Source organism: Erithacus rubecula (genome assembly GCF_903797595.1).
Source record: "Erithacus rubecula genome assembly, chromosome: 4".
Classification (NCBI taxonomy): domain Eukaryota; kingdom Metazoa; phylum Chordata; class Aves; order Passeriformes; family Muscicapidae; genus Erithacus; species Erithacus rubecula.
The window spans coordinates 52,916,551-52,935,008 of NC_136686.1; the positions used below are offsets into that span (position 1 = coordinate 52,916,551).

The window sequence follows — 18,458 nt, forward strand, 5'->3', positions numbered from 1 at the left end:
CACTCAGAGCTTCTGTAAGCATTCTGAGTTGCTAGTCTGGCTTGACTGGAAAGTACTGCATGTTTGTTGTGTGTCTGCATGTGTGATACCAACTGTTGAAGACTGCTTGATGTTAGATGAGGGCTTATGCTCAGAGCTGTTCTACAGTTGTCTTTCTGGCAAAATCTTTCCTTCCCAATGACAATGTGTGGGGAAAGTCTGTTTTACAATATTACACCTGCCATGGTCTTAATTTTACTGATGGGGCATGATTATGATTTCATTTACATTAATCAAAGTCATGAGTCATTCCATTCATGTCAATAGCATTAAATAGCTATAGAGACAAGTAAGACTTCAGAATCAGGCTTCTGGTATTTAATCTGAAAGCATATCTGAATCACTTCATTAAAGACAGAAACTAAAGGATAGATCCTCTGCTTACTTTGCATTACTCAGTCATGCCATTAGCATTAAACATCAAATAAAGAGCTAAAATGACAGCTGGCAATGTGTCACACTACATGGGTTTTCCGTTTACATCAGATACAGAAAATACTCCTGAATTAACAAGATTTAAGACTATATTTCAAGTATGACAAAGTTATGATATTAGATCTACTTGCCCTTGAATGTTGGCATTAATGTTTAAAAAACTTTTTCCCTTTCCTTGTTGCTTTTATTTTTTATGTCACTCTTACATAACTTGAATGCAAAAGATTTACATAATTTGAATGCAAAAGATCTAAAGGCAAACTATATTTAAGCAAGACCTCAGAGGATAGTTAACTTTTATAGCCTTGTCCATAAGGAATATTATATCTGGTAAATACAGAAGCATAAAAACAGTGATGACAATTCATAAAATATGTTTTGTAGGTATCTTATAAAACATTATTGAGACTCCTTTTTTAAAAAAATTAAAATTATGTTAATTTTCTAAATACAGGCATTCTAAAACAATACCAGATTTTATACTGCTGTCTATCTACCGATCAGACAGAGAAATTGTGTAGGGGATGATGGGTATTAATTTAGTCCTCACTGATAAGTACTTTTAAGACTAAATATTCTTGAAATTGCACTTATTCAAATTACACTCAAGCTCCCTGTAAATCTAAAAAAAGATTATAAGGAGCAGAAATAATTTCAAAAGGCCTAGTAAGCTATCAGAGAATTGCTCTATTATATCTCTTCAGAATTTTTCCATTTTTTATGTCAAATAATTGCTGGCATTTGAGAACATTTTCTAGAAATCTGTATAATGCGTCAACATTATAAGCCCTAGAAACTATTACTGTCATATATACGTTCAGCTTCACTATAAGCATATGCCCCAAGACACCTAATCAGAGAACTGAGGGATTTATCAACAAACCAGGCCCAAAGGAAGCTGGGAAAAGGGATCTTTTGCTATATTTTCTGTAGATCTCATGGAAAACTAAAGAGCTGTCTGTGCAACTTCTTTTTTCAGTATAATTGGAATTGCAAAAATATTTTGTTCGGAATTCCAAGTGAAAGATTTCTTTTCACCCTGTTAGACCACACATAGAGATTTACACCCTACACTACCTCAGCATAAGAAGATTTTCGTATGTTGAAACAAGAAGATACCATCTTCAGGCTGAATACAAATGTTAGTTAAGCCACTGGTGTCTTATAAGAAAACCTTGATATAATATCCACTCTTAGTAACCATGGGAATTACACATTTTCCTTTGTTATCTTTTCCAATGTACTTAGGGATAATATTGCTGTGTATTTCAGCATGCACACTTGGGCACACAGATTAATTATGAGGCAATAAACTTCACATAGAAGTGCTGAAAATGAATTAAAAATATCACTTGTTTTTCAACAAACTAAAGTGAATAACAAATTGAAGAAGTATAAACAGAGAAGTGACCTACCGTGGTTGTCTTTATCCGTCCTCCTGGTTGTGTACAGGTCCAGCCTGATTTATTGATTAGCAAATCACAGCCTTCTCCTTCTAAACATGGAAGCATTTCACACCACTGTTTTGTTTTGATAATTCGTGCTATGAAACAGAAAAGGAAGAAGAAAAAACAAAACCAAAAACAATTGGCAGGAGAATTCACATTTCACTTATCTCTAAACACTTTCTCATTTGAGTTATCTATTTTCATTATCTGATAATTCAGCAGTAGTTTATGATGTAGACCGCCCTAGGCAATTTATAAAATTATTTGCAATACCTGCTGTACCAACAAATCTAATTTCAAACTTAAAAACCAACCCAAAAAACCAAATGGCAACTTTATTATAAATCAAAAGAACATCAAAACTAGGTATTGTTTGAATTTCATGCTCCTTCCAATCAAGGAAATGTTGGAGGGACTAATGATTGAAGACTTAACTATCCTAACTAATAATTCTGGTGTCCCACAAGTGGGATCCATTGTGTTAGACTCTCTACAAACCCGGGCAGACAGTCCTTATCCTGAAGTGATGACACTGTAAATAGACATGAGACATGCAGGGGAAAGAGAAAAGCTATAATAAACAGTTAGAGGGGTCGGTATAATGACAGCTATTGTGAATCTATGTGATACTTGCAATGGCAGGGCTACAGTCAGGGGCAGAAACTAGGAACTTAAGAAGGACAGGTGTTGAATGAAGCAAAGATTGAGAAATCATGAAGGAGACAATATGCTGAGGAAAAAGACAGGAACAAATAGCCTATCACTGCAAGGGAAAAGAAGTCTTGCCAGGAAGGTTTCTAACAGAAATCTGGTGTGATATGTGTGTTGTGTCTCCTCTAATGCTTGTGTTTCTGGCAAGCCAGTTCTGCAAAATTTCCACAAGGTCATACACAGCATGTAGTCTTGGAAGAACAGAACCCTGACTGCAGTACAGTAAAAGAAAGGAATTGTAAAGGAGAAATTTTTCCTCAAGGTAGGGGGAGAAGGTCTTTAATACCTGTAGACAGCTTTCTGGACTATAATACTGCTTCTTTTGAGTTCACTTTAGTAGCATCTGGGTTCCTTCTCATAGAATAGTAAACAACATAGACCAGTTCACACATTTAGGCCATGGAAATCAGAACTTCTTTTGTAGGGAAAAGTTAGCCAGCTCAAATGGTTTAAAGTTAATCAGTATCAAAACTGTGCCTCCTCAGCGCCCATGCCCTCTTCCAGCCCTGCTTCCCAGCCAGCTCTCTTCTCCATTTCAGATTTTCACGTCCCTTTAATTCTGCTTCTCCACCCATTCATTGCTTTGCTTTGGGGGCCTCACACAGTGCCATGAGGGAGGCCCTGTTCTTGACTCCAGGACTACATCTATTTTTGCATTTTCACTTTTTGGTTTGCACATTATATCACACTATGAGAATAAAGCTCAATGTGTAATGCAGGAAGGGAGCAAAACGCGCAACAATTTTTTTATCAACATAATATCAAAGAATTTTCATCAGTAATTGAAACTGAATTACACCAGTCAAAGCAAAGGGATATAGTGTATTTCCTGAGGCAGTGTATTTCTTTTTTACTGTGTATATTCACCAGGGGTTGTAATTCAGTCCTCTGCAGACATGAGAGCAAAAAGCCTATCAGCTTCCTCAAATCCACTCTGAGCTCCATTATAAAGAATTAGGTGGCACTTAAACGATACACAGGCTTTGTGCAGAGCTCCTGCAAAGAACTGAATTTCTGCTTTAGAATCTGTGTTGACACTACCTTGCATCTCCTAAGAAGGGCTGTGCCACTTCACTTGATCTGGAGTTAATAGGAGCTGACGTTGCTCAGCACATGGTGGAATTGCTTTCCTGGGCAGGACCATTTGAACTGGAGAACAAATGGTCTCTGTCCAAGGGGGTTTCAGCAACAGTTTTGAGGCACTGGATGCAAGCAGATGTTGTATCAACAAACTACCCACCAATGTGATCTTAGCTGTTTTGTAAGACAGAAAAACTTGCAATCAGTTTCTAGTTATTAGCAGAAAAAGTCTCCATTCATGATCAGTACAGTCTAATTTAAAACTGCTCAACTGAGTAATCTTTCAGAACATCATTGATTGTTTTCTGCTAAATACTGCAACTAGATAAGCTTTATCAATAAGTCTCTCACTTGATTTAATATTATATATATATATTTCCTATGGAAAATCAGGGTTTTTTTCTACGTATTCTTTTCCCAAATTCACCCCACACTCAGGGAATTATCAATCTCTGCATCTCTAGTCAATCTTTTAACTAAAAATCATCAACTGTTTGTCATAGCAAAAACTAAGATAAGCCTTGTTCAGCATTAAATGCAAAACCTTACAGACATCTAATATATGGTAAATTAAAATATTCATATTATTATAGCTTTTTGCCCCATTTTTTTAAGGTTGAAGAATGAACTAGGAAATAAAAGTAAAAATTTACTTTATTTTCACTGATTAAGAATACTGATTGAAACAACAATTGGATACTTCTATGCATAAAGGTGGTGTGCAAAGCGAATATTTATAAAGTATAATCAAAATGATAATGCATGATCCTACAAAAAGTAAAAGTAAAGAAAAAAAAAAAAGAAGGTAGTAGAGAAGATACATCTAAGTAGGGACTAGGGAAAACTTTTCCCAAGCAGAACACAACATTTTGAAACATATTTCTTAAATGAGAATTTAGCTCACCTATATTTTTTACAGAATGATGTTCTTCTTCACATTTTTTTAAATGGTAATTTATAGCATTTAATGCAAGCTGTAACACAAATTGGAGAAAATATTTCTTCTTTGAGTTTTTTTTTTTTTTTATGACTTTGACATATATTATTTCACTGTGGTTTGCCTTGAACTTTGAAGAAGGCTGACCAGCACAGCAGATTCCCAAGGTTCAGAAATGCCTTTGGCTTCACCACTTCAGAAGTACACAGACAAACACATTCATTGTATTGTATTTCACTAACCCTATTAAGACTGAATAGGACCACATCTTTTATAATTACTCACTTTTGAATGATCCCAACTGGTTTCACCATATCACTCATCTCCTAGCCTTTTAAAAATGTTATCTGGTATTTTTCCTTTCTCCTTTTCCTGTTTGTTTTGTTTTGTTTTGTTTGTTTGTTTGCAACACTAGCTTTTTCCTCTGACCATTTCCCTCCTCTGCCTGAATCAGTACATATACACTATCTACCTATCAAAGATCCCCAACATCTTGCAGAACTTCCTATGGTTAGCTGGTTTTACCTACGACTGGTAAATGCTGTTCATTGTCCCCACTGTGCACAGAGGTTACTCATCTTGACTAAGGTGACACCAGAATTTGTTGCACAGCTAGAAACAAAACCTCTGAACTCTTAGTGATCACTGGACTGGAGACCTTTTTGTCTCCTTTCTTCTTTCAGAGATAAAGTGCACTTTAACATGTACACATAAAAATTAAACAACAATAGAAATATGTAAAGTAATATGCTTATAAAAACATATATCAGTAAAATTGCAGGAGCAGGAAAGGGGCCATCAGAAAGACTGACTGAATCACAGCACTCTAAGCCACTGCAATCATGAACTGTCTTTAAAGCAGCAATTTGACTGTAATAGTGCAAAAGCCCCAAATGTCAATCTATTTTACAACAAGGAAACATCACAAAGCTGGGATATCTTTTTCTGCAGTCATTCTGCTTCCCTAAAAAGAATTGAAGCACTGCTAATTCACAAAGAGTTAGATTGTCTCAATTATTTATAGGGCATCTAGTCCAAAGACTATTTAGTTCTAAGGACAGCAATATAGCAATGTCTAGACACCTATTTTATCATTTAGCTCTTGCTGTCAAGACTGGGAGGGATGCTTGAGCTGAGGTTGAGAAATATATGGGAAAAAGTGATCTCCTGTGGGCTGCAGAGAAGCTACAAATTGAGACCAGGTAACTAGATCATGAGTAAAAGATTGAATGACAGGGCAGAGGCTTTTCCTGCAGCTCATCCAATCATAGTTCCACTGAGGGATAAATCTTATTGCAATCCCTGGGTTGAGAAAATACCATCAATGTTCACCTGTACCCTGAAAAACAGTGAAAATCTGGCTTTAACAGAAATGATGTAGATTTTACTTTGTACAACATGTATTTAGGAGGAGCAGGACAATACCTAGGAGACAATCTCCAAATTATGCAGTCATCCATATTATCCCAAACAAAGACTCCCTTAGGGACATCACTGCCAGTTACATGAGTGGTCTCTAGGAATTTAGCTGAATTAGCTGGCATACAAAGTTGTTGGAGTAAACTGAGTAACTGCAGGAAGATTAGTAAACCACTAATGAAAAAACTTGAAAATACTCTGAAAAAGTAAAACCAAATTTAAACTACTGCATTTAGAAAGGCATTCATGTATTTTTTCAATTTTTTTACATACTTAATGTTTTGCTGTATCTTCATATGACTCTGTGACAGCTTAAAAATAATTATACAAACAAAAATTGAAGTATAATCCAGATTCTAGGAGCACTGTTAGGAAATTTAACATCTCTTATCTTTTTTCCTGTTTGAGTCTCCAAACAGATGAATTTCCTCATTATGATACCCCCAAAAATAAATAAATAAATAGTGAAAACCATATGAGACTAAATGCAAAGGAACATGATACCTGACTTTTTGTAGTATAGAAACTAGAATGTATTTTTCTGACCTCTCTCTTTCTTTGGAAACTTTAATACCATGTGACTCAGTGATATAGTGATAGGTACCTTACATTAGTCTGCATCTAGATGTTCAAATATTTGTATGACAGAAGCATTATCCTAACATGGAAAGTGTCCTACAAATCAGCTTCACCATCAGCTCATGTCTGTTTCCATTTTACTTTTCAAGGGCTAGTATTCTTCTAACTGCTCTCATTTGAGATTGTAATATATCTGCATTTGTTCTCAACTCCTCAGTCTCTCACTGGCAAAATTGCTTACTCAGAAAAGTAATGCAGCAAATATAAAACATATTTTCCAACTGCCTACAAAGCAGTCAAATCGAAACAGAAAAAAAAAAAAAATCATTTACAAAATGGGTCACAACAAGCATCCTGACAGTTATAATAAATGATGAATACTGATAAAATTTACATGTTGAATTTTATTTAGGGACAATACATGTGCTTCTAGTCTCTTCAAAACTAGCATTTTCTAACTAAATATTAAAATGAATAGGCAACCTGGCCTACAGCTTTGCCCAGGATTTCAGCACTTGTCGGAATAACCATAGATGTACATACTCAATGGTTTTCAATCTATGAATGATGTTACTGCTTTGTTGTCTGTGGGTAGTCAGCATTTGCTGTCCAATAAAAGATGCTAATGGAACACCTACCCCTAGAGAAAGCTTTTGTCAGGACTCAGTGTTTTCTGTTTCTGTCCCCTGCTGTTCTGCCCTGCTGTATTCAATTAGTGTGCTGTAAGCAAAGTAAAAATTAGTAAAAATCTGATCAGTGATATGCCAGCAAAGAACCCTTCAGAGACCATGTTTTCATCACATTTTACTTTGCTGCCAGCACATTGAGAACAGCAAATTTCACTGGAGAGGGACAACAATTTCAGACCCAAAGAAGAGAATTTGAAGATTGCGGCAAATAACAGACAAGGGCTGAAATGGGAAGTAGTGGGAAAAGAGATACTAGGGGGAAAAAAAAAGGCAAGAAAGGAAGGAAAAGGGCACAAATCCCAGCTATATGTAGTAGCTGCTGAAGCTAATGGGCAAGGTCAAACACTTGAGCAACTTGTTCAATGGAGTCAGTACTCTACAGTGTAGGTAAGTGAAGGCAAAAGACCAGAACATTTTGGGTTTTCTTAACTACACCAGTTTCAGTCCTCCTGATGATATGAGCAGAGAACTACAGTGGAAGACCGGATTCACTATGGTTAAAAGTCAAATGAGAACTGACCAGATACCCCCTGACATCCCTATGTTATGCAGAGAAGGCTGGGCAGCTGTGGAAGAGCTCTGTAGCAAGAAATTTAAGGGAGGATGCCACAGTAATAATTAAACTTGTTCTAGGTTACATGGTTAGAGTTTTCAGAGCCATGGAAAGAACCTGGGAATAAAAAGAAGCTGGAGTGAAGGAAGGGTGGCAGGAAAGTTATAAATCAACCTCACAAAAGCATTTATACACAGACTGAACTTCAGAGCATAAATACTCATGGATATGGGTAAAAAAGATTAACTAGACACTTCACCCTGACTGCAGCTTCACATTTGAGTGCACAGCATCAGATTCTGTGCTCACAAAACACACACTAAAATTATAGCCAAGGATCAAGGTCCATCTTGAGACTCTTGAGAGAGTTCATGTACCCAGTCTTACTGGGCACCTTTAATGAACTCTGCATATACTTAGTAAGGAAAATATAAAAACAAAGTAAAAGGCAAAAAGAAAAAGAAAATAAGAAGCACTTTCCATTTGAAAATTGCTTTTGCATGGGCAAAGCAATGAGAATCAGAATGTGAGGTCATGCTTGAGGAGAGAAATCCCTCAGTCTTTAATCTTTTGACAGCTATTTCTAGGAACTTTAGCTAATGTTTTTCACATGTATTCTAACAGGCGTTTAGCTGAGTGGTTCTACTGGGGCCCTCATTGCTTTTAGTGCTTTCCAAGTCTGGTGTCAGCATGCATAGTGCTGCTGTGACTTGGTGGTGACATTTCAATGTGCACTGAAAGAGATAATAACTCAGCTGTTCCCAAGTACAATGGGCTTCCTTTGTCAACAACCAGAGCAATGGGAAACTCTGCCCTCCTTTTGCCATGTATGTATGAACAGAACACGGAAGCAAATTGAGTTGAAATGAGCTCAAGGACTAGCACGGAAACAGACTAAGCTGTCACTGTGAGAACAATTAAAAGTATTAGAGAAGGGAACTCAGCAATGAAGCTGTACTTATCTCCTACCCAAAGTGCTTTCCCACTGTTCCACATGACCAGATGCTGTGTTACAGTAAACTGTATGCTTTTTTGGGTATGCCTGTGATTTCTGCTTTCATCAAATATTAAAAATAAGCCACAATTATACTGGGGATTCTGATATGAATCAATGCCTCAAGGATGAAGATTAAGAAAAAAATCCAATAAAACTAGTGAATCAGCTTAAAACAAAGAAAAAGGAAGCCATTTTTATGGTAGCACTTTTCATAACAAAAATGCAATTAATATAAGCACTTATGATTATTTTGAAACTTGTGTCAATGACCCAAAAAACTTGCCACAGGGAACTGTGATGCTGAGCATTAGATAGCTTGGAAACACTCCTTTCCTTCTGACTTTTGCTGTCACTAGCAAGTGTTTGACCAACAGAGGGACAAAAGTGTTAGAATGCAGCAAAGATGTTAGTTTATATAACATTCATTGTATTGGCACACTGTCCATTGGGAAACCATGTTACAGGTGGATGTGTTATATCTCAACTGCACAGTCAATGACACATCTTGTCACACAGCAGTTTAATGTCGTGGATGTGCAGAATATGATTTTTGACTGACAGGTTAGGTCATGTGAATTTTTAATGTAGCTTTTCATCTATACAGAAATATCACTGTTCCTTACCTCAACATATTATGATCTAACACAATTTTCCTAATTTTGTGCTTAATTTGGACAATTGTTTTTCTCATTACTTATTACTACTTTTCTCGTTACAAGCTTTCTCTCAGGTACATCAGTATTTTGTAAGAATAAAAAAAGATACAAATAAGTGTCTTCTATTGACACTAGGTTCCTATTTTTAATTTATTTTTAATTTATTTTTATAATGCACATAAAATTAGAAGACAGATACCTTAAAAAGACAATGAATCTCTAAAACTCAGCTAATAAATGGACATTTTTTCTTTGTGTACCTAATGCAGCAAAAAACTGATTTTCAAAGATCCTGTAGATTTTTCTACATAAAAATTAACACTGCTCTTCAGAAGGAGCTCTATAACAGAAATATTCACTTATTAGAAGGAATAGTCTTTCTTGACCTGAGAGACAATATTTGATGTATCAGAACATGTCCAGAAAGTTTATGAACAGCCACATGTCTTTTTGATATTGCTATCTTTTCCACCATCAGAAAACCTAACTCTAAATTTTCAAAATTATTTCTGTGAAATCAGGCTAGAAGGATTGGCCACAAGGTGAAAAAGGGGGAAATGCTGCCTGTCTCCCAGGGCAGGCAATGCATGTGCTCCCATGCTACAGCCACTCTGTTTGAAGGCCTGTCCCCTGCTTAAGGCAGCTTATACAATTCAATGGCAAAGGCAAAACTTCTCAGTTTTACAGATTTTAGTATTACTCCTATAGGACTCATTTAACTCTCATAGGTGTACACTTGTCTTCCTTTACTAAACTCCAAATGATTGAGTGGTCTACTGTCAGCTGTAATAAAGCCACATCTCTAACAAAACACTCTGTGTTCCTAAAAGCAATTATCTAAATTTTAAATCCACTCTTGCTTTTTTTCAAAAACATTCAAGAGTATCTTAAGGAAAATAAACCAAACTAAACATCAACACTGGACACAAACAGAAGATAATAACCCACAAAATTAACTGGAATAGAAGCAAGTTGGAATAGTCCATCTGTAGGAATGTAACTGTCTGAAAAAGAGGTTTCTCAAGTGACTCTTACTTTGTAAGAGAAATGGGGAAATCTCATTGGAAATATCTACAATTTGTAACAATGCAAACAGTACAAGTTCACAGTCCTGACTCAGGCGAAAGCTGAAATGGGTTTCTTGAGGGTTCTTCTGAATAAAGCACTGCTTGACTGAGTCTGCAGCTTGGAAATAGCCCCTTGCAGATTAAGAAATAACAACTGCTCGTTCTCAATGCTTCTCTTAAGTACAATACTGAACTATTAAAGTGCTCATTTAGACTCAACATTTTAAACATACAAAAAGTATCTTAAAGAATTCCCACCAGGGAAACTCCACTTTTTTTTTTTTTTTTTTTTTTTTTAAATTTATTTTCACATAGCAAAATGGCCCTTTAAATTATCCTGGTATGCCTAATTATGCTGTTAGGCATGTATGTATGTATTTATGCATCTGTGGTATTAGGAATAAAATAAAAGTTGCCATTACTACATCATTGCAGTGTTTTGCTCTGTCCAACATGATAACCACTTTAGTTTAACCACTTTAGTTCTATTAGAATAACAGAATAATTTGTATTAAAGTGTAGAATAATGTGCACACTTTCTCCTGTGGAACTGACTAAACACTTCCATAATTCCATAAGTGTAGAGCCTATTTATACATTTCTTTAATTCTTTTGCATTCAATAATGGAAATATGTATATGTTAGTATATATTATACTTTTTCTTAATAATATTAGTAAACATAAAATTATTCAGATATATTACGCCATTATCAGCATATCATGTATTCTAAAAACACCTTCAAATTCCTAAATTTTGGCTAGTGAAGAGGTAGATATTTTTAGCTGCCTGTTACAAAGATTTCTCACCTTATCAATGTAGATAATATTTGGGAGAATATTTTCATGAAAATATGGGAGAACAATTTCAAGAAAACAGATATATAGTCTGATAGTATGGAGACTCGCAGTGTCTACCATGTGCACATGCAGGCACTTCAGTTTTCTGAAAATCAACACCTCAGAGCATATGTGACAGAGGTATGTATAACACAGATGCAAATTTGTTAGTAGATTCTTCAGCAGCCTTGCTGTAATATGAATGCTGGGGGGGGTTGGCGGTTTTTGGGGGGTTTTGGGGCTTTTTGTCTGTTTTTGGTTTGAGAGGGGGTTCGTGGGTTTTTTGTTTTGTTTTGGGTGTGGTTTTTTTTTTTTTTTTTCAACTTATCTGTAGTGGATGCTTCAGCTTCAGTGCCCTGTTTATTACATGTATAGTCTTGACTACTTGAATCTGTGCAACCCATTCAAAAACAGACTGCAAAATGCCAAAGACTTTCTCTCAATTCCAGCCCTGCTCAAGTTTTCTTTGAGGCAGTGCTCATCTGAATCATTGCCTGTTTCTTGCTTACAAAACATTCATATTCAAAGCACCATTAGCACAATAGCAATTAACAAAGAGCCTTTTATGCCAACTTGCTACAACTTCATCTCACACACCCTTTACAGGAAAAAGGTCTTTTTTCTTCTTTCCAGTATCAGTGAAGCACTCATGCCATGTGAAAAGAATGCTCCCTTTCAGTGCAGAGGGGACATGACGGGCCCTTATGTGAATCTACTCTACGTGCAACTGAGGAGAAGGCAAGGTGACCTAAAAGATCTTTCTCATTTCTAACCTCTATGAAAGTTCATGGTATTGGGAATTGCATATTAACAACCAGATGCAGGATTTTGTATGGAAATGGCACAGTGCTTCCACAGGATGTTTTTTCTTAATGTTTATCTGCGGTAAAGGATAGGAAAAGCACTTTTAGGCTTGTCACAAGTATGATAAACAAGAACAAGAAAAGACAGCAATTAGCCTTGAGTCATTCACAGCAGTCATTCCCCAAAAAAATTGTTAACACTGAGCAGTAAATGGGAAGCAGGAAGAATCTGCAGCTATATCATGCTAGGAACTGGTGGGGTTTGCTGCCAATACTACATCAAGTGCCACATTGGCACTAAGACAAACACTGAGATTTCCCATGAAGTAAGACTGTTTCTTTATGGTATGCTGTAGATGCAATGATCATATTAACTAGAGAAGAACAAGAGAAAGTGGAAATGTTTTACAAATGTTTTATAATTCCTCCTAATAATAATTATAATTTATATGCAATTTCACAAGACAAAGGAGTGAGAAAAGAGTGAATATCACAGGGTTGGTCAGAAAACCACAGATCACAAACATTTGCAGTAATGGCATATAAGCAATATCAAAGCATTTTGCAGTAATGTAAAGACAGACATGAGAATCTAACTGCCCCAAAACATCTTCAGTGTCAGTCACAATATTTTCAATACCTGAATTACACAACCCTGTGACATGTTAATAAACTCAATCATTCAGGAACAGCTGTAACATTGTCTAGAATGTTACCCTGAGTTCCCACTAGCACAACACACACTGGTGAAACAAGAAACAAAAAAGAAACGACCCCTCAAAGGCTCTTGTGTGCCTTTATTTCACACTGAATAAGCAGGCACAGTACAGCCTGCTGCTAAGCTTTTCCTTACCAGTTGGTCAAAACATGGATAGACTCTTGGTTACAGCTCCTAATGTGTTGATCAACTGACCCAGAATAACAAAGGCCAAGGGTAAGCAACACAGAAATTACTATACTGGATCAGACCTGAATCAATCTGGTTTAACATGCTGCCTCTGCAAGTAGCCAGAGGGATGTGTAAAACCCAGCACCAGCCAGCTGTCCCTCTTTCTGCATGTTCTAGCAAGAACTGTTCTAAGAAGAAATAACTTAATACACTCAGATTTGTTTCTCAATTACTGCTTTGCAAGCTGTTGATGGAGGGGCAAAAGGTGGAAATTGTACATCTCAGAGGAACAATTAATTTTGTTCTTGATTCCCTGAGGTGTACAGTAAGCCATAATACCATAAATTAATCCAAGGAGAATTTGCCATAAAAGGTCCAAATTGATAGCATTTAAAATGTTCGTACATTTGTGTTTAAAAGTGCCTCTTTTTTTTTGTTTTTGTTTTTAAGAAGTTCTTATTGCCAGTTTGAGGGGAAAAACTCACTATAATTTTTTTCCATTAAAATACAGAAAGCCTTGCATATGCATCACACATTAATCACAGAAAAATTAAGGACGCAGAAAAACAAATATGATAAATCACACATCTTTTTGCCTGAGATATAATACAGCATCAGGCCTCTATACCTCATTAACTACTGTGTTTGCCATTAACACTTCACAAAAATGTGTGAACATATAGCTGCATCATGAAGCTGTTGAAAAAAGCAAACTGTCTGATTTTTTCTGCTTCATCTTCCTCTATATATTAGATGAAAATCATTCAAATTGCATACATTTCCTGGCTTAAAATACAAAAATTTCCCTTAGAATGGAATCTGCTAGGTATTTCATTCATTGTAATACCTACAGCACATTATTTCCCCCTGGCCCCAATATGAAATCTTTCCTAAATAAGCTTGACCTGCTAATACACTGTTCTGTTCCATTCAGCTTCCTAAGCAGCACTCAGCTGTGCTGGACCCAAGAGCCTCTTGGTAGGATATGAGCAATGTGGCTCTCATTTATCATGTGCACTCTCACTCCCAGGACAAGAAGTACATGCAGTAAATGTTTTGTCCAACATTTCATTGCTTCTGTTTTTCTTAATGTGAATATATATGTGAAAGTTTGAGAAAACAAGCTAATTAAACAAATCCTGTACTTAGAGTGGAAAGTGCTGAATGTTATCCTTAGCTCTTTGAAAAATTTATTTCAGTTGAAGTTAGGCCATGGACTACTTTCCTTAGCACAGCCATGTGCCAAATGAGGCTGCTGAATGCACTCTCATTCCTGCCCTCTCTTGTCAATAAATACATGTTTAATTATATTAACTTCAAGACACTTCTCTAAACATCTCTCCTCTCTTCAATAGCAGCTTTCAAAATAACTCTCAAATTAGAAATCACATTCATTTCCTGAAATTCCTAAATATAACCCATGTTTCAGATATCAGAAAGACTATTCTATTTAGATTCATTGCTCCAGGAGAAAGATGACAACTGCTTTCATCAGGCTCTTTACCCTTAATACTGGACAACACAACCCCAGATTTATTATAAAGCAAAGTGTTAACATTTGGAACATGAAAGGAGAATATTAAAATAATTCTGAATGCAAATATCCATCTTCATACTACATGTTACTTCAGTATCTTACCCACTTGGGGTGCTAGTGGTCTACCTTATTATTTAATTGAAAGGGACTTATTGGAGTTAAGTTTTTTCTGATTCTACAGATTAAAATCTATAAAAATGAATAATTGTTTCTCCTTAAAAGAATTGCTGGTGATTACAATCATAACCTTTAGTATGTTCTTTTACTCTTACTGCTACAGTTCCATGTACTTTTTCTGCACTTCATGCATAGATCATGACAAATATTCATACATGCACGTATGTGAGCAGTATATTTATCCCAAAAAAAGTGTAGCTTCTACTTTGTCCCAAGAGCTTGGCAGGGACAGTACCCATTAAATTAATGACAAGTTAGCAGTTCTGGCATTTAGAACACCTCCCAAGCCTGCTCTCCTTCCTTCACCTATTGTGAACATGAAGAGCTCCTGCTTTCACAGCTTTTTCTGAAGCTGGAGTCTGGAACTGACAATCTCCTCTGGGTACACTCCGACTATACTGGCTACATCACTCTGCTCCTTTAAGTTATGGTGTAAAATGTAAATAACATTTAACATCTCCTGGTGGTGTAGGCACTAGCAAACAAATCAGCCTGTTTGTCTTGCTGAGATGTATGTTGCCAAAGATACACTTCACTGGAAGATTTTTTCAAAGGCTTCAGGATTATGCTTCAGTCAAAAATAGTAAAACTAGCTGTGGCCTTAAGTCATACAGTCAACTACATACTTAACCTGTCATTATAAAACTGACTCATTAAAACAATGAGCCAGGAGTTACCTTGAAAAAGGATTTTGAAAGATTGCTGTTAAAATAATGTAAAGAGAAATGCTTCAATATAGCAGTGGATAAAAATAAACCTAGTTAGGAAAAAATGCATATTTTTACCAATTCTGATTTAATATCAAAGGCTTAGCAGAAATGCAATTCTCACTGACTATCCCACAGTCAGAATTACTGAAGCATAATTCCATACTTTCCAACATCAGTTTTTAAGATCTCTGCTTTTATGTCCCTTTTTATTTCCTTTAACAAGTTACTAGAGCATAATGCAAACTAAATAGCTATTATTACTGATATAAAGAGTATTTGTGTCTTTTTTTTCAAGTGGTATAAACCAGAATAATACCATTGAACAAAAAAAATCTATTTCCATTAATACTAAATCTAGAACTGTTTGTGTTTATTAAGCATTAGGATTTTTCACTTAGATTTCATGTTTATAAATATATATAAGCATATCTTCCAATTGACAAAATTGTAGTTGCTCTTGGAAACGAGAAAATTCAAAATGTGTGTTACTTGAGAGAAAATGAAAGTACTGTACTTCACATCTTAGTTGCAACAGTTGTTACTAATATAACAAATAAAAGCAGAAATCAGCTTCACGCAAAACAGTAAATTGTCTCAATCATTAAAACCTGTGAACTTAACTGGGTTAAGAAAGAAAGAAATGTAAAAAATATATATTTGGAAAGATAAAAGCAATACATGAAGCTGGAAAACACAAGAGCTGTTAATTTATTTTATGGATGACAGACTGTAAGATCAGCAAGAATCATTGTAATTCTATATTCTGACCTGCTGTATGATGTTTCCCAGAGGAATTCTCTGCATTCATCACTCTACTCACCACAGCTAGCAGTAACTCTCTAGAACTAGAAGACTGTTTTGGAAAACAGAAAATCCTGAGTTTAAAATTTTCAAACCACAACTTCAGTGACAAATCCCAAAGGAAAATGGTATTTGCTTGTAGAAAAATAATGTGCTTGTTTTGCGTTTTTTAAAGTCAAAGTTAGAACATTGGTACCTTAAACTCTGTACTCCAGAGTTAGGGATGGAAGATGCCTCAGTAGATTTCTAATTCTCTAAACTCTTAATCAATGTCTTGATTAACAAGAACTTCATACAGTAAAGCATGTTACTTTCATCATCACCAAGACTGCTCTCTGAACTCTTTGACATTTTTTTCAACATCTTTATTGAGTTGTGAACATAAGAACTGAGCATACTAATATATTAAAATCTGTCCTATGTCTCAAAAGTGCAACAATGAGTTTTCCTGTATTTGCCCAAGCTTTTCCAGAGTTTGTCTGTAAGATATTCACCTTTATGAACATTTTTTTTTTTTAAATTTCCAAATCTTTTATTGCAGTGTATATACTGGATCTGCCTGGGCTGGAGGTAATTTTCTTCATAGCAGATAGCATGATACTTCTGACTTGTTATGACAAATATCTTGGTAACACACTAGTGATTTAGTTATTCCTGAGCAGTGCTGCACAGCACCATGTCTTCCTCTGCTTTTTACTCTGCCCTCCCTCAGAGGAGGATGGAAAGAGGTGTGAGGGGACACCCTAGCAACACAGCACATTCTGTGATTCTGTGACAGCTGATTCAAACTGACCATGGATATTGCATGTCATATAATGTCACTCCCATCAACAAAAATGGCTGGGCATTGGTCTGTGCAACTTTCTTTGCATTGCACCCTCCCCCTCTTGCTATTGTGTTAACTCTTTTTCTCAACTCTTAGTATTTTTCACTTTTTTTCGTACTTTTGCTCTTCTCTCCCCTATTCAATTGCAGGGACTGGGAGTAGGGGTCAATAAGCAAGCAGATGGTGGGTTCTTAAGTTACTGGCTGTGATAGAACCCATATAGCCTATTAAAAGATACAGCTCACATGGTTGCATGCACTGTACCATCTGACAATGCCCCTGAAGCTTTACTGAATAATTCCCAGTCTTGGCCTTTGGAACATTTTGGAAAAAAAACCTGATCTGTGTAGTCTTTACAGCAATCTCTGCTGCCTACTTTCTGGATCACCTCACGGTCAGAAGTGACTTGCTAGAGCTGTTTGAGTTCATGGAGGCATAGTCTTTCAGTGCAATGCAGCAGATCCCACACAACATTCTTTCCATATTATTCTTCCATCTCATTGTGACTTCACGTATAATTTACCTTTTCAGGGGCAGGATGTAGTAAAAATCTTACTTGTAAGAGCCCAGTACAGCATGATACTGCACAGGAAAAGCACTCCATGTGCAGCCACAATTAGAGCCACTGCTATAAGGAGTGCCCATGATGATCACTAAGAATAGAGCAACCTCACACATTCCAGATTAGGTTCTACAAATGCTTCGCTGAGCTTCTATAAATGCCAGTCTTGGGCTCTTGCCCTGACATTGTAGGTTGAGAGCTGAAATGGGGGTTTCCCAGGCAACTCAAATCTGTCTAGCAACCACCCATGTAAGCACTCATTACAAGGTCATCACAGTGTGCTTGCTATTTCCCATGGCATCATCTTGTTCCTTGGCAGCTACAGAAGACAGATGCACATGGTGCCTGCTCAACCTTGGCTCCTAGTGCCAGCAACCAGAACCTGGACCTGCAATCCAGCTTTTGACAGCCAGCAGCACTGTCCAATGCTGATACAACACCCAGCAGAGAAGGAGAAACAAATACAAAGGTCCCTATTTGGTCCCTACATTAGATGCCCTATGGACCCACTGCCCAGTGCTGCCTGGTCGGACCTGCCTGGGTCTGCCCGCAGACACAGGTGAACTATAGCACAAATCAAATATCCATGGAAGCATGTCAGGGAGAGCTTGATGCATCCAGGGCACCCAGCAGAGGGGAAGGTTCTGGAAAGACTGTGTTGAAAGGGCAGCAATGGCATTTGGGACATCTGTCACTCCTAAAAGC

General features: G+C 36.5%; 1 protein-coding gene across 3 annotated transcripts in view; it reads right to left on the reverse strand.

Moving 5' to 3' along the window:
* TAFA5 (TAFA chemokine like family member 5) overlaps positions 1-18,458 on the reverse strand; it is a gene marked incomplete at its 5' end in the record, with an annotated part of 391,932 nt that overhangs the window by 72,601 nt on the left and 300,873 nt on the right. For all 3 annotated transcript variants that reach the window (XR_013774108.1, XM_079304629.1, XM_079304630.1), the window contains one exon: positions 1,890-2,017. Coding sequence is in view for 2 of the 3 variants with exons in the window: in XM_079304629.1 (XP_079160755.1) it covers positions 1,890-2,017 (128 nt within the window). The remainder of the gene's footprint in view (positions 1-1,889; positions 2,018-18,458) is intronic.